At 32.6% G+C, this 17720-nt stretch overlaps 1 protein-coding gene across 2 annotated transcripts in view; it reads right to left on the minus strand.

Moving 5' to 3' along the window:
- The window catches only part of LOC130810318 (uncharacterized), a 29928-nt gene extending 15644 nt beyond the window's left edge, over positions 1-14284 (minus strand). The window contains exons 1-13 of one of the 2 annotated variants that reach the window (XM_057676327.1): positions 14049-14284; positions 12737-13034; positions 12388-12616; positions 11948-12287; positions 6928-7041; positions 6708-6836; positions 6440-6631; positions 5925-6119; positions 3488-3625; positions 3254-3373; positions 2897-3147; positions 237-340; positions 38-132 (exon numbers count right to left, since the gene is read on the minus strand). In XM_057676327.1, coding sequence (XP_057532310.1) covers positions 38-132; positions 237-340; positions 2897-3147; positions 3254-3373; positions 3488-3625; positions 5925-6119; positions 6440-6631; positions 6708-6836; positions 6928-7041; positions 11948-12287; positions 12388-12616; positions 12737-13034; positions 14049-14147 — 2304 coding nt within the window. In that variant the 5' untranslated portion in view covers positions 14148-14284. The remainder of the gene's footprint in view (positions 1-37; positions 133-236; positions 341-2896; positions 3148-3253; positions 3374-3487; positions 3626-5924; positions 6120-6439; positions 6632-6707; positions 6837-6927; positions 7042-11947; positions 12288-12387; positions 12617-12736; positions 13035-14048) is intronic. The other variant, XM_057676326.1, reaches the window with a different exon arrangement.
- Between the last annotated feature and the right edge of the window lie 3436 nt (positions 14285-17720).

The following is a 17720-nucleotide window of genomic DNA, read 5'->3' on the forward strand; positions in this document are numbered from 1 at the left end:
GCATTGAAAAAACACATATTGAAGAAAAACAACGCACCTTAGAATCAGCAGGCTTTCTCAACGCATCCAAAACACAACGAAGTGCAATACCAAGAGTCAGATGAGTTACTAGCTGATTCTTGATGAGACAGCCTGCAACATGAGACACTATTGTCAGCAAAAAAATCTTAAATCGCGACTCAAATAAATTGAGTAAAATTGCAAATCAAAGAATCCAAAAATGGGTTAAATCATACCTAATAATACAGCAGCAATTCCAAGCTGCCTTTCAGGATATTTAGGGAAAAACCTATATTCTTCAAACAGATTGGAGATCATACACTCAAAGATGGATTGTTCTCTGCAATTTCATAAGTGATGCTTGTTAAAAAAATTAGCAGTTCCACCAACATATAGCAAGATGTAAAATCAATAGCAACATTATCTACACATACACAAGATTATAATCTTATCCATAACTTCCAAGAACCAAAGGTCTATATGAGTGAAGAGGCAAAAATCCCCAGATTCTCAACATACAAAAAACATGCATGAAAAAAAACAGCAAAAGATGTTGAATACACTCAAAGCACTAGGTCCACCACCTACTAGGAACGATTATGGTTAACAAAAAAAGAAAAAGAAATTGCACACGAAGACAATTTAAACTACAATGAAGAACAAATACAAATGTCCCCAATTTTCTAAGGTATCATATAATATAATTTTAGAAGAAAACAAAAATATTGAACAAAAGCCTATGTGGACACCTGATAGCCAACGTGTGGAGAAGGAATAGTAAGATCTAACACCACATCAGATAACAACACAGCAAACTATCCTCTATGACATAAAAATATCCACTATTAGCTTTCTTTCGTTTTAAGAACAATTAATAAAAAGCTGGAGTTGTGTACAAAAAAAGGTTGGACCCAATCTAGTGAAGGTAAAGGAATAGTGGTGGTTCCAATCGAGCACAATTTGGTTTCGATCATGGACACGCCAAAATGTTTTCTCTGTCAATGCAAATGATTATGCGGTTATCTCAGTCTATGTTTCGATCGTGGTAAGGAGATCAGCAAGTAAAAAGGAAATGTAGCAACCGATAAGGAACATCAGCAAGTAAAAAGTTCGCAAAATGAACAATGGATAACATCAGTTCTACAATAATAAACCAATAGAAATATTGGCATATGTGAACTATGACTCCAAAAAAATCATCTTCTCCACTTTCCCCTGCAGTTGGTCACTTAAACCAGGAACAGAACATCATACAGAACTCAGAAGCTAATAAAAAGACCATAAACCACAAAAGATGAGTTGTCGTGTCACTTTAACAATCGCAGAGATTTCATCAACCCACTTTTCAAAGCAAACCACAAACAAGATGAACAAACGGCAAGCTGCAAATCTGACACGTGATTTTAACTACCATTAGGTCGAGCACTCATCTAGTCATCCTACACCTCAAAATCCTTAGCGATATGCAGGGACTAAAATTTTGTTAAACCAAAGTTCTTTCGTAACAATGTTTTCACAATGTTAAAAAACCTTGATTCTTTCTAATCCTTCCCTCCCTTTCCCTAGCCCAACCAATAATTGAATGGTGGTAGATAGCCACCTTTTTTGCTCAAAATCCTTCTAATCTAAATACCCTAAACATCTTTTTTGCTTCCCCTCCATTTCCCTCCAAAACCTTCTAGTCCAAGTACCCAACACATCATTGCATGCATCACGATTCCCATACAGCCTGATCCTTCCACACACTCCACTTGAATTGTTTTAAAGTTCATCCAAACAACATGAAAGCTTCTTGTAAAAATTGTTTATGAGGCCCTTGCTTCATTTAAACACCATACATGAACCCACCACTAAATCAATCTACATTCTTCGTCCCCCTCAAGCTTCATGTTATTTCCTCATGTTGCAATTGGAAGAGAAGAGTAGTTTCACTAATTTAATTTCCATTTACACATGATTCATATATGCTAGCCCACTACATGCAATATTGAAGGTATAAATATTAAATGAAATCTAGATGAAAGAATTTAAAAGAGTCTCTGGACTGATCTGAGCACAAAGAACACAACTCATGTAGCACAACAATTACAAATTTTAATTCTCAAGTCTCAACAGAAATACCAAGAACAAAATTATGTACGGGCTCATATGCACTTAAGTTGGATGACATAATCGTTGAACTATAAATCGGTATTTCTCATACAATTTAATTATTGTCTTGATGAAAAGACAACTACATACAAAGGAGAAGCAACATCATAAACTAACAACACCAAAACAGATGGCAAGATGTTGAATGGTAAAGACGACATTCAATGTCATTAAGTGGCATAAAGAAGTTGCTTTCAATTTTTCGTTGATAAATGGTAAAGACGCCATTTACTTCCTCCATCTTCTAGCGGTTGTTAAATTGAAAGTGAAGCTGGAGGGTGGCTATTTATTTGTGATGTCTACCACAATTTTTTTTAAGGGTAGTTCTAAAAAGTAAAAAAAAATTAAAAAGCACGACCATTTCTGTCTTACACGAAAGATAGCTTTGACAATTGTTAATGTCAGCAAATTTTAATAGACATGGGGGGCAGTTAAATAGATCATTTAGATTTTTTTGTTTTTCTTTAGGTGTATTTATATATAGCCTTGCATGGCTTTAAGGCTCTTTTGTAGCTTGTAATGAACTGGTGTGTGTTGCATAGTTCACTCTTATGCTTTATTCCAGCGTATCATGTCTTCGGTGGATCTTATTCTAATGGTTTTTTTCTCCTCCCTGGGATTTTTTATGCCAGCGTCTTGACTTTTCCCCTTTCATTTTTTTATTCTATATATTCCCCAATTTCAAAAAAAATAGGGGGCATTTCAAATTAAAAAAAAAATTAAGGAGGAATTAGCCAAAGAGAACCTTTTCTCAGAGGATTCTTTGAAACGCGCAAGCATTTCAACCATCCCATCAATAGTAAGCTGCTCGGAAAACATCAACTGAAAATAAGAGTTTGCCTCTGCTTCGATATCATCCGAATAATTTGAAGAGGGTGAATCAATAACACCCTCATTCTGCGGAGCCAAGTTTCCACTTAAAAGAGATATTTGCAATTTATCAATTTCTTCACAAAGACTTTTGGAGGACATTGTGGAAGCATTAGCTTGAAGGACCTGCAAAATGGATATATCTGTCACTAGTATTTATACATGCGCAAACTAAAAACGGAAAAAATTGATATAATGGAAAGGAGATTCTCAACCAAAAAGCTATCACAACCTTCAAGATAACCGAAGCACTCTGAGAGCTATTAGCAGGTGAAGCAGTTTGATGCAGTCTGTTAGCGTTCTCTTCTGATGTTGTTCGAGATCGAACCTCTTTGAGATACTTCAAGCACTCCTGCAAAGTACCATAGTACCAGTTACTACACAGGATTTTTCAGCTTGGCCCCATTAAGCAATAGGGAATACATAGGAAATATCATGACAAAATGTAAGTGCTAGTAATTGGTACCTTTAAAAAGGTGTCTTTACTTGTCATTAGATTATCACACAACCATCTCTCAAGATCTAAACAATCCTTTTCAGAAGCAAATGCTGCCAATTTGATGGCAGAAGAAAAAGGCATCCGCTCCAAGACATGGTTGAGAATCTATAGGAGGATAGAAAAAATGCATTCGTGTGAGTGACTCTCTTTAACTACCAACACAGGAATCTATTACTAGAATTAGAGGGAACAAGAATTATGCTTATATTTTACCCACAGAAAAAAATAATAGAACATATATAACTTCTCAGTTCCTGGCATGACGATCAATAGAACTATATTAACATTAAAATGAAAAAAAAATGTCACAAACATGATGAACATATTGACTCCCTTCTGAAATAAAACATCACACATTTGTCGATTTGAAGAACAACCAAACCACAAGCAACGAAAACAATTGTGTAGAAAAATAAAAACAGGTATGCCAAGTAGGTCCTAAGCACCCCTCAAGTTGCGTAGTACACAGTGACGGATCAAAGAAAAAAAAAGAAGTGATGTCAATAATGGGTTTTGAACCCTGGTCATTCATATGGAAGACAATAATACTAATTAACTCATCACAGGTATATTTACATATCCTACTTGATTTTATTTTAGATTTAAGTAATGTCAACTGACTTTAATGAATCCATAGTGACCTCATAGCATATCTGCCCATGGTAGTAAGCTCTGTTCCCTAAAATTTGACACTTAAAATATACAGTCTTACTTTAACTTTTTAACATTTCCTTTTCTGGTTATGGTCTCACATTTTCTCTTTTAATCTCATCCACAAATCAATTCTCTCTCTTCATCTCATTCATATATTTCTTCCACACACTTGTTCTAGTCTTTTTCTCCAACTAAAACTTAATAATGTAACTCTATCCTTTTGTAGCAAATTTAAAGGGGTAGCTAGAGTATTAAACTAGGTTAGTACAAGGCAATGCAAAGTGATACAAAAAAATTTTTAAAAATACTTTCAAAAGAATTGATTACATTATACATTATAAATTGTAGTTGTACTTATCTTTTATTCTACGTATTTATATACATTGTATTTTACAATTACGTTTCACATTATAAAATTTTTAGGCCCGATTTTAAACCCATTCCAGGTAGCCGACCGCCTAGGGCCCCAGAAATAAAGGGCCTCAAATATTAAATTGTACAATTAGTAAAAGAAAATAGTATAGGTGCAATTGGTAAGAGTCTAACCTTTTAAATAAGAGTCTCACCTTTTAATGTCATCCATATTTTCTCATGTAATTATTCCTAATTCATATTCCACGCGTTTAATGTCATTCATATTCCACGCGTTTTTGGAAATAACTTTTTTGTGTAATTACTCATTTTTATTTCTAGTTTTAAGGGTAATTGTTTTTGTGTTTTTGTTTTGTAAATTACTGTCAGAAGTTCATTTATTGAAGAACATGTTTATCATAGTTTTATATTTTAGTTTAGCTACACAATAAAAAGTGGTTTTTTAATCGAAATTTTCTGTCTTTCAATATTGTCTTGAATTATTTTTGAAGAGCCCCATTTTAAAAGACTATCGCAAAAATAAATGGGGCCTCCAAACTCCTTGTACCAACCCTAAAAATTTTAATTCACATCAAACAATTTCGTCCATTGTCAAGGCTCTAGCTACATTCTACCCAGCTTGAGGACAAAATGGATATTTGGGTGACTGCACATGGCCTCCAATACCACAAACTTACATTAGAATTTTCAAGAGGGCAATTATTTAATTCTAATAAAAGAAGAGCATGGGAGAAAATATTAGTGAATATATTCTGTTAGTTTGTTATGCAAGAACAAACACAATTAGGACATTAATAGAGTTTTAGTATATACGCTCAAGGGAAAGGGGGGGTTTACTCTAGCTTTTTGAAATTACAAATTGTGTTCTACACATGGGGAGCTTAAATTATGCTCGAAATACTCTTGCATTTGTAGCTATTCCTATCTTCAATAACTACTATCATTACTTTCATAAGCATTCTGTTTTACACAAGAGTTCGGCTCAATTTCTTAATTCTACTAATCTGTCCAAATTTATAATACATAGATAATAGTGAGGTCATTCAAACAATAATTGTAGGATATATTTAATAAAAACATAATATGATGATGATGATGATGATGATGATGATAATAATAATAATAATAATAATAATAATAATAATAATAATAATCATAATAATAATAATAATAATAACAATAATAATAATAATAATAATAATAATAATAACAATAACAATAAAAATAACAATAACAATAACAATAACAATAATCACATCATTATGGCGTTTTGGAAGGAAACAATTCATAAGTGACACAAGCCCTTTTTTTAACAAAGATACGTCAACGGGGTTTTATATAGTTATAAATAAGGGGTGTGATCTTTTCAAAATCATACCTTTGTTTCCTGGCATATTTCTAAAACCCTGTGAATGTTGTCGCAATCATTAATCACTAAATCAGCAAATCCACGCAATACCAGACAATTGTTGATCTGCCAAAGGTGATGGATTACTTCTGTTCTACCTGCATTAGCAATTATCCTTGGTAGAACAAATGAGGAAACTTCATGTTGAAGAAGATTATAAGGTGTCTGTAAAATAAGCAAGCAGATTACGAACGTCAAAAATACATGTGTTATTGGAGGTGTCTATTACCTATTCTGCTGGGAATAACACATGAAACAGTTGAAAAATCTCCATTTTTAAATTCACATATTATGGGAGCACTAGTCAAAAACGCAAATTATTTTTTTATCATTTTGGTTGTCATCAGTATGTTAATTTGATTATTTTGCTGAAATATAGTCAACTACATCATCACCAAGAACTGTCTCATCATGTTGGAGTAGATTTTACAATAAGATTTATCATTAAATTGAGTGTGCACAGATTTATTAGAGGAGAGCTTTACTTGAATTTGTGCTAGTCCAAGTAGTAGCAACTCAGGAAAGTGCTTAAGAGGATACTCAAGCATTAACTGGATAGTAGCAGCATGACCCCTCTCAGCCAATTGGCACAGTACATCCAAAAGATCAAGACATAACCATGCATGATTGAACTGCTCGGGTTGAGATTTTAGCACATGGGCTACATCAACATAAACCTGCAAGAATATTTCATGTCAAAATTAGCAGAGTGACCGCATGAAGTAGCATTCTTACTTGCCTAATTCCACTCACCAGTTGCCTAACTGAATGAGAAAAGGTAAATAATTCAGGTGGTGCAAATACTGCATACTTAAGAAGGGACAATTGCCCCTCAGAGTTCTTCCAAACTGACCCACAAATAGCATTCAACGGAAAGGAGTCCTGCAAATTCACATATGATTAATATTGTCAACCTAGAAGATAACGGAACAATAGCTAATTTCATCAACTTCCTCCCCATAGCATAACTTACTTGACAGGCATGCTTGTAAATAGCAATAAAAAATGAGAAGGCATTCTCATTAGGAATATAGAATCCCACGTGGTCCAAATTCTCCATAACCCCAACCCAGTTAGTTTCGGGTGCCTGAAAAACAATAGCAATATAAGGCTACAGTTTTTATACAAGAAAGACAAATAGTTACAGGAGTGACACCTCCTCCTTCTTTCTCTCTCTTTATCCACTATGTGCAGGTTCAAAGAAAGAAATTTGAGATCACATCAATGCAAGAGAGAAGAATCAATCACACTTCCAAAGTATACAAGAATGAAAATAATGACCAACCTAGACATAGATTTACAAGGACAAGGTAAAGCTAAGCATATGAACTGCAAATTAAAATACTAGAGTCTTAACATTGCCTATGAGACTGAGATGACTTCCGAATTTCTATTTATTCCAAGTTTAGCTTTAATGCTATCAATGAAATGGTATTATGTTGTACGCTCATCACAACTAGCTCAAACATGGCTCCTTCTCCATACTCCATTGAGACCTCTTTGAAACCACCCAAAGTCTTCCAGGTTATCATTGGTACTGCCGCCTAAGCCAAAAAAGGTTGGAAAATTGGAACATTTGAGTGGTGCCCCAAAATTGCACTAATTAATTGAATCCAAAACACAGCATCTTGGCTCCATTGGGAAATTTGGTGCTTAAGACTTAAGAATTAAGAGATATATTTACGCAATCTTTATTTCTCAACCTCATAGAAGCACAAAAACCTTTAACTTTATTTGACTACTAAATTTTGAAAGTGACTCCATGATTTTGAAAGTTGCAAAACACCCTAAGATGTTAAGGGTCCTGGGAGCCTTAATGCGCCAAGCAAAGCTGCTAGACTTTACTAAGAGAAAGAAAAGAAATTTTTTACCAAGAGTAGCTTTATAAGTGTTCGGTTATATGGAAAATGTTTCCCAAAACTAAGTTTATCAATTATATGGCTTAACAAGGGATTAAAATCGAAAGCACGGCAAAAAAAATTTCAATCCTATTACACACATTTTCGTGCAAAAAAAAGTAGGAAAATAATTTCCTCCATTTTTCTATTGCCAACATCTTAATTTTACCTAAGAGTTCACCATCAAACCAAACAAAAGAAAACTAAATTAACATTTGCATTTATATTGAGAAAAGGTTATCATGGAAAATTGTTTTTTTACCAATAAAGTTAACCGCTAAAACCAAACACCCCCCACGCCTTTGAGAGGCGCTTTGACATACACCTATCAAAGAGCCAAGCGAATCACGCACCGACTTCTTAAACGAACCAATATTCTTTTTTAAAAACAGAATAGTATGGCAGGAGGAAAATAGAAAGAGCAGTATAAAGAAGGAAAAAGCAATAGAATTACAACAATCTGAAAAATGGAAACAAAAAATAGACATCATCACAAAAGACATCAGCAACCCTAATAAACCTAGAAAAAGCACTACCATACCACAGCACACTAACATTCTTCCCTCAAACAAAAACTAAGAAAATAGCAAAGAATCCAATATAACCTAAAAGTGTATAATTTTGAACACCAATGGTGAACAAAGGAAAACTAATCGACCAACATAGCTCCTCTAATGTGAATGTCCTTCTCTAATGTGGGAGTGGCAAAATCGGTGTTAGCTTTTCAACATAGAGAGCTTGTAATTGCTCTATTCACAACTCACAAGTTTTTTAAGAGCTTGTTCTCTTCATCTAAATAAGATCTAATATCGTGGTCTGATTAAAGTCGTTGTAATACTTCTATTATCTATAACCATTTTTTATTGTTCTTTATTTATTTTATTGTTATAAATTATTATTGTTATTATTATTTTATTATTATTATTATTATTATTATTATTATTATTATTATTATTGTTATTGTTATTGTTATTATTGTTATTATTATTATTATTATTATTATTATTATTATTATTATTATTATTATTATTTAAAGTTGTAGTAAAACTTTGTTATATGATTATTGTTACCATTGTTACTTCATCAAAAAAAACATCAAGTAACCTCTTGTACATTATGTATTTATGTGGTTTATGAACCAAAGAAAAAGAATAATAATTAAAAGAATTAACTATACATAAAAAGAAGAAAATACTACATTGTTTCACCTTATAGCCTCTATAACATTTAAAATTATAGTACATAAATAAGAATTTATAAAAAGTGACAAAAATATTTAAATATATATTTTAGACAATATAATTGTATCATAAGATAATATAATATAGCAAAATCAATATTACATTGATCAATATACTATTATTTAACCTTTATATATTATTAAATTACAAAATTTTCATGCTTATAATAGATCAAATTCCTTTGTAAATAACACTTATTTGATAGACATCTATTATATGATAAAAAGAATTAGTTTAATATGTATGTGTTATATATAAATTATATATTGATAACAAATGTTCAAGACTAGCCGACATTGATGATATTATGATGCAATGAAAGCGCCATTTAATGCCCTCTTTTTTTACTAGCATTCATTAAGAAATTTGGGTGAAGCCATAATAAAGAAGAATCTAATGACATCACTTAAATCACAAACAAAAACTAGTATAGGAAAATAAAAGTAGGTAAATTGGTAATTCAGTTATCTAACATAGCTAAGGCACGCAGTTCATTCCTACTAACGCCCCTCTTTTCTTTTTTTTTTTTTTTTGGGTGTTTTAACATTTATTAAACTTCAAAATCTAAAAATCTCTGGAACCTTTCTTCTTGTTGCAATCTTAAACCCCATTTCTCATTTCTCACTCTGGGCTTCAACTCCTCCACGCGACCACATCCATTCCATCACCGGCCACTGATCCAATGGAACATCGTCCACCTCCATGGCGATATCCATTTTTCTTTTCCTGGTTTTTAAGGTATTGCGTTTCTCTAGGTTTTTGTAGGTTATTTTTTTTATCTTCAATTTATTGACAAATTTCCATCTCATATTCCTATCTTTCAAGATTGAGGATGTTGAACTGATTATGTTATTTAGGATAGTTGATTTTTTGGATATTTTGATGAATCTAGCAATTAGAATAGTTGATTTTTTAGATTTATTTAGATGGGTCTCAATATATGGTGAATTTGTTATTAGGTTATTTTTTCAATTTTAATTTTTTTTGTCTACTGCATATTTGACCATATGCAAATATTGGAATTTGGTAAATCTTAGAATATGGTTTACACATAAAAAATTTGTTAGGTTGTAGATTGCTAAGAATTGAGGGAATACTTCTTCCATCTCTTTGTCTTACGATATGATCTCCCTTTTGCGCCGAATGTGTTAATTCATACTCTATAACCGGTCCTCAAGAATTTTTATGATTGAAAATATGAAAACTTGGTTGAACAATTGTGTTAATTAAAAAATGTTCTGGATTCGGTTCTGGCATCACCAAACCTAATGGCTTTGAGGTAAACAGTAACTATATATTTTTTGTTCTAAGATTTATCCTTAAAATTTGACTTGACCATTAAGCATCCCAATAATGCATGGGCAAAAAGCCTTGAACACATAAAAGAAAAGGCACTTGCTTTTGCATGAGTTATGTATCTCATTCCACCCCAAACCAAAAATGCTTTCTTTATCACCCACATGTGCCTCAAGTTTAGGCATGCTTTCTTTATCACCAACAAGTGGAAAGGCACTCACATCATGGACATAAGGTGTCATGCTTTGGCCAAAAAGTTTCCTTTCAATTTCTAGCAAGGGATGCTACGTTGCTCCCTTTAACTCTCATACCTAAAGTTTTGTAAAGAAGCTTGCATTTAAAACTCACTTTCAACTCCTAATAAGATCAAAAAGGCATAATTTTACTTTCTCTTTGTATGAAACTTTTAATTATCTAAAAAGAAAACAATCCCAACAAATGGAAAAGCACTCACATCATGCACATATGTCATGCTATGACCAAAAAGTTACTCTTCAATTTCTAGAAGGGATGCTACTGTTTTATTTTTTGGAAATTAATTTACAGATAATGAACCAAAAAAACTAAGAGATGATCACTAAAAAAGAGAGTTATCACAGCAACATAGCTCAAAGAGATAGGTTTTACATCAACAATCGAGTGATGAAAGGTTAAAAGTGATCAGCTAATTCCAACTCCTAAAAAAAGTGAGCATCAAGATAAGAGAACTATAGTATTAAGAAGTATCACATAATTCTTTAATCTCCTCGCAAATCGGAAAAAAGCGATGTCTTGTCATTTCGGGCTATTTTTTGGCAATCTTGAGTGAATCACAAATTAAAAAAGCAACTTAACTAATGAATTATGTTACAGTAAGCTCAAGGTATCCTAATTCACAAAAGCACTAAAAAGAATGTCACCTAATCACAAAGATTTCAAACCATAACTATATCCAGATCCTCAATGAGCACAACAGACACAATGATTATTAATCCTACCCATAAACCAACCAAACGGAATCCATCCGTACCCGATGAATCAACGAGATATTTCACAATTGGAAAAAAATTTAGTTTCACGACAAAATATTCAAGTTAGGACCTACAATTTTTCCATCTAAAGAGGTATATATTCAACAACTAAGACTAGCAAAACTCTCTCTAACCCACCATTATTTAGGCAATACTGAACAAAACATGGTGTCTAATGTCTATAAATATTTTATAGAAATAGTAAAAACAAAAAATAATAAACATTTGACTTATTGAGGCCTATAGCTGCTATCCAACTCATTTCAATAAAATGCTTCCCAAATATGATATATTTAAAATAGGCTTCTAAATGATAATTTTGAACCAATTTATAAGGTGATTTCTAAATGCCCATTACTAAACCAACCTTTATAATTACATAATTTCTAAACCAACCTTCAAAATAACACATAACATATAAAATACGGAAAGACTGAGCTGCTTAAGAAAAACCATTGCATAAACAATAAACAAGTACCTACAAACTAATAGTGAAATACAACTTGAAAAAAAACAATATCAACAAAGGTCATAACAAAATAACTTACAAGTTGCTTAATTGTCTCAACAAGGATACTGACATCCCATGAACTGGGGCATGGAATATCAGATAATGGACTGCTACCAATTGCGGATAAGAAAGACGAAAATGTAGTGGCATTATCCTCAAGACCAGCATGAGTACGAACAACTATGCCAAGTATCCTTGCAATGGTTGCTTCAGTGAGTGGCATAAAAAGTGACAATAATTCCTTGCATTTTGCAGCATTGGTAGTGCATCCATAGCCCAGTTCTTTCATGATATCTGCCATACTGATCTCTTTCTCCATTTCAGCAACAATAGCATCAAAGTCATCTTCATTAGCATCGTAAAATAAATCCATGCTCCTATGTAATGCAGTCAAATCAATACAGAAAATAAATCACATGAACTCTCCAGATACATAAAAAGAAAACTAGTGATAACATGAAAAAATATGACAAGTACCTGAGAAATTTAGTGTCACTCAGGTCATCTGGGAACATTGGAGCCAAAACAAATGGAACACCTTCTTTCAGCTGCATTAAACTCAGCATCTGTGTAAAGGTATCAACATGCTTTGAGAGACCCTCACATTGATGTAGGAACATAAATATATTCTGGATTTTCTCAGTGGATTCAATGGTACTCGGATTAGCAAACAGTCCCTCAATCTGATTCATGCAGAAATTTGTCCCTGCAAGCAGCAATAGTTTCTTTGAGGATATGAAGACTCCAAATTTTCAAACAAAAAAGAGGTCGGAACAACTAAAATCATCAACATTTCTAACAAATATTTCACAAGGTAAAAGTGTACCTATCAGTCTGGCTTCCGGACTCTCACTCTCCGACAATGCAAGACCAGTAGCAATTTTTTCAGAAATAGAAAGAGACAATGCAGTTGATAAATCATCTAGGAATCCATCTTTAATAGCAATGTTTTTAAGAGACTGACAAAGGACGGTACTGAAGTTTGGTTTGTCCATAATGAATCTAAAAACAGATGAGATAACTGAGTGTAAATTGACATTCTTCACATCTGCCCCATTTAAATGCATGCAATCCAAGCAGGTCTGCAAGATCAATAAGCTTCCTTCTAATCCATGTTCCGCTAACTAAGAAAAGAACATCAAATAACTTATGTCAGTTTGAAAGAAACAAAAATCAATTACTTTATAATTGTAAATAATCAATTTAGCATCTAAACATACATAAGTCAACTTAATAGCAATAATTTCAAAGCAAAGGGCGTACATCCTACGACGTTAACCTAAAAATAAAAGGAATATGGAAAATTTAAACCAACAAACATGTACACAAGAAAATGAAACAACCCAAGAATTAAAAGTGTTTTACGATTCTAGTGAGTTCTGATGAAAAAATTTCAATATGATTGACATTTCACCAAAGCCATCCATACTACAGGCAGCAACATAAAATATTAGGAGTATTCTTGGATAAGACATAGCAAAATCTATCTGTAAAAATCATGAATCATTTACTCAGTTTCAATAACCAATATTTATAAGTCAATAGTCATGTATACTACTTAACGGACAGCTTTATATGATCCAAATGACCAGATATATCCAAACATGTCGACTGAAAGAAACTACACCAAATCCTATCGTTTTGCAAATTGTTAACAAGACACGTGAATAGTGAAAACGCATAATGTTAGCAGTTTACCATTCAAGTGGCTTGTAATCAATTTGAAGATCAATATATGTTTATTGATCCAGAATTCTACAATGAAATAACTGAAAAATTCCTACGAATCACACAAAATTAAAAAAAAAAAAAAAAGAAAAAGAATCACCCACTCTATCATATTACCTTCATCCAAAACCATTTCTCAAATCAATAGTGTATATGACCAAGGCCACTATCAATCAGAAACCTTAGTGAAATGCAGCTTAAATGTATAGTATTTAAAGACAGACAAACTCAAATCAAATTCACTTAAATCATAAAATCAAAATTAAAAACACCTAGGATTCACACTTCTCACATCATAAACAGCAACAGTACGCTAAACAATTCTTTCCAACAACATCAAACTCCAAAACAAAAAACAAAATCTACGAATTAAAAGTAGCGTTAATTAATACAAGACAGAAAAAATTAACCTCAGTAAGCTCTCGAATCACAGAGTCAGAGTTGGATCCATTCAAACTCTGCAGAAGAAAACGAATATGGGTGGAGATCGTCGATGAAAACTCCTTCATCGCAGAAGATTGATGAAGAAGAACGCAAAATTTTTATTAGGGTTTTTGAGAAGGGAGATAGAAATTAAAGAAATTTTGTGGTGGATCTGCGGGAGGAGGGAGGAGTTGAAGAAATAAAGAACAAAAGAAAAATCGACCTTTTACTATTTTTCAACACTAATCTCAATTTTTCTTAACCATAAATAATTTCAATTTTAAAATTAATAGGAATATTATTACAATTTTTATAGGTTGATTGCCATAAGAAGAAAGAAAAATAAGATAAACAATCGAAATTATCAAACATTAAAAGTTAAAATCAAAAAATAAACTTAATTAATTTTTTTTGATTTTTTTATAATTTAATTTTACATTTACTTTTTATTTTTTATACAAAATGACTTGTTATATAAAAAAAAAATTTACCTTGGCGCATTCTTAGTAAGGACCTCCAATAGTTGTGATTATTCATGTTTAATCAAAAGTTGTACTTATTTTAGAAAAATCAGTAAAATGTTGGATTATTCTGGATAATTTTTCAAAAAACAATAGGTATTTTTAACTATTATACTGATTTTTAATGATTAAAAATAAATTTTACTTTTGATACTTATTTTTATTGATCAAAACTAATTTATATTGATTGTAACTTATTTTTAATTGTAAAATATAATTCAGTTTTATTGATTAAAAACTAATTTTTCTTATTGCAACTGATTTTTACATTATTATTATTATTATTATTATTATTATTATTATTAGTATTGTTGTTGTTCTTATTGTGTGGACATTGTTGTTGTTGATGATGTTATTGTTGTTGTGGATATTGTTGTTGTTGATGACATTATTGTTGTTGTTATTTTTATTATTATATTATTTTTTGGCAAAGCAATTTTCTTATTAATCAACGATCAAAAAAAGTATACAAATAAAATATACCCAAATATACAGCTTATAATTGTTTTTTAGAAGACAAATCCAGTCATTCAATTGAGTCGGGGGCCTTTTATGCTTGTTTTCCCCTCCTTGCAAAATCTCTTGCTCCAAATTTGTCTGCAAAAGTACCAATATGCCATAGATTACACCAAAAGCGTAAATTGTTAAAAAATAAAATGCAATAGTCATAATATAGCTACTTTGGAGAGTAATTGACAAGTAAATAGACTTTAAACGGGTATAAAATGTTATAAAGATACATTCATCAAATGTTTTAAAGATCAAGTGGTTGGATAAATAAACATTTAACTATATCATGAGAATTGAAAAATTAAGGTCTTAAGTTGTGTTCTATGATTGGAGGTGAGTACATGTATTGTAATGTTAATATTATCTTTCTCATTGACATGTGGAGTTGTTAAGTGACAATTGAGAATGTATGGGATTACTTAGATAAATTAAGGTGATGACTAGTCTATGAAAATCTTGACTTTATCATGGTTACTCTAGTGTAGGTTGATTGTATAAGAAGTTTAATTTTAATATTATAAGCTTTTGAGTCTTAGGTAACTTTGGATTCTTATTATACTTAGAAGCAACTTTATGACATTAAATATTGGATTGTTAGAATAAAATCTTAGTTGAATGGGAGTCTTAGAAGGAGATTTAATAAGTCATATATTATGCATAGTAAAGTAACGCAACTTAGTAATCTATCACCAGTATTCAGCAGGTCCAATTAGTTCTCAAGACTTAATATAGAAGAATTAGAAGTAATAGAACAGCTTGCATGTAAAATAACATTAGTCATTACATTTTAATTGCTAAGGAGTCTTAGTGAGTCTTGTGTTTTGACTCCTATATAAGACTACCATTGTACATATTATGTTTTTGGTCAAATAAGAAATTAGAGGAGTATTGGGTAGGAGCTTAGCAGTGCTCAAAACTGTGAAACCTTGGTGTGTGGAACATTTTTTCTCATTCTTTCTTTCAACTCTTTTCTTGATTAATCAAATCATCAACATCATAGTACAGAGTACATAACCAATCTAGACAGGATGGATTCTTTGGAACAAAATTTCACAAAACTAACGGTGATCATGGCGAGCAGTTGAGAAGTGAAATAGGGGTGATTGAGGAGAGACTTACCCTAAAGCAGGAGAAAACGGACCAAATCTTGGCTGTTTTCTAGAAGGTCAGCCGAAATTGTTGGAGATAAGCAGTGAGGAGGAGCCAATTCACCCGCGGCAGATGACCCATGATGGGTACTACGATCTTGAGGAAGCTGATCTTGAATGGCCGAAGAGAAGAGGGAAAGACAGAGATCCCAATTATGATGAAGATGGTTTGGGAGGAAGTAGGTCATATTGGTGGCATAGAAAACTGGAATCACCTATATTTTGCGGAAAGAATCCCAATTCTTTGATTTGTAAAGCAGAAAAATATTTTTTGTTTTACCAATTAAACAAAAAAGAGAAATTAGAGGCGACAACCGTGAGTTTTGATGGAGAGTCGGAGATGTGGTTTGAATGAGAGGAGCAAAATCTGATGGTGAGGAGTTGGCGGGAGTTAAAGAATCCGATTCTTGGACGATTCCGACCATGGGACGTAGGTGAGATGTGTGAGCAATGGTTATCTGTTGAATAGGCTGATACGATGGCAGATTACCGCGGGGAAATTGTTTTGAAACTAACACACCTAGCAAAGAAGAAGAGAGTGTGTTATTGGGAGCTTTCATGAGGGGTTTAAGGGAAGAGATAAAGCAAAGTTAAAAATATTGGGACCTATCACTTTGGGGCAGGTTATGGCATAGGCTGAAAGGATTGATGAAAAGATTGGGGCCCAAAATTGGTTAGGAAGGAAGTTTTCCCTAGTAAATAAATCCTACCCACCCAATTACCCAACCAGAAATAACCCACAAAATTACACAATTCACTAAAATAACCCATTAAAAAACCCTATGTTTGAAATTACCAAAATAACCCCCATATTAATTCTGTTTATAATACCAAAACACCTTATCCACAACAAAACAGAAGTAGAGAAGTCAACGGGTAGATGGTAGGCAGAAATAATCCATTTTCAGGTGACCAGATTCGACATTTGTTAGATAAAGAATTCAGGTTGAAATAGGCAAAGGGGTTATGTTTCCAATCTGACGCCAAGTGGTCTGTTAACGATGTTTGTAGCAAGAAAGAACTCAGTGTGCTCATAGGCTATGAAGAGAACGATCTCGTGACAGAAGATGAAGTATTTATGGAGAAATCGGAGGTGGAGGAGGAGAATGACAATATTATTTTGTTGAATTCAGTGGTAGGAATAACGAATCCCAAAACGATGAAAACAAGTGGTCTGTTAACGATGTTTGTAGCAAGAAAGAACTCAGTGTGCTCATAGGCTATGAAGATAACGATCTCGTGACAGAAGATGAAGTATTTATGGAGAAATCGGAGGTGGAGGAAGAGAATGACAATATTATTTTGTTGAATTCAGTGGTAGGAATAACGAATCCCAAAACGATGAAAACAAGTGGTCTGTTAACGATGTTTGTAGCAAGAAAGAACTCAGTGTGCTCATAGGCTATGAAGATAACGATCTCGTGACAGAAGATGAAGTATTTATGGAGAAATCGGAGGTGGAGGAGGAGAATGACAATAT

The sequence above is a fragment of the Amaranthus tricolor genome, chromosome 4, assembly GCF_026212465.1.
Source record: "Amaranthus tricolor cultivar Red isolate AtriRed21 chromosome 4, ASM2621246v1, whole genome shotgun sequence".
Classification (NCBI taxonomy): Eukaryota; Viridiplantae; Streptophyta; class Magnoliopsida; order Caryophyllales; family Amaranthaceae; genus Amaranthus; species Amaranthus tricolor.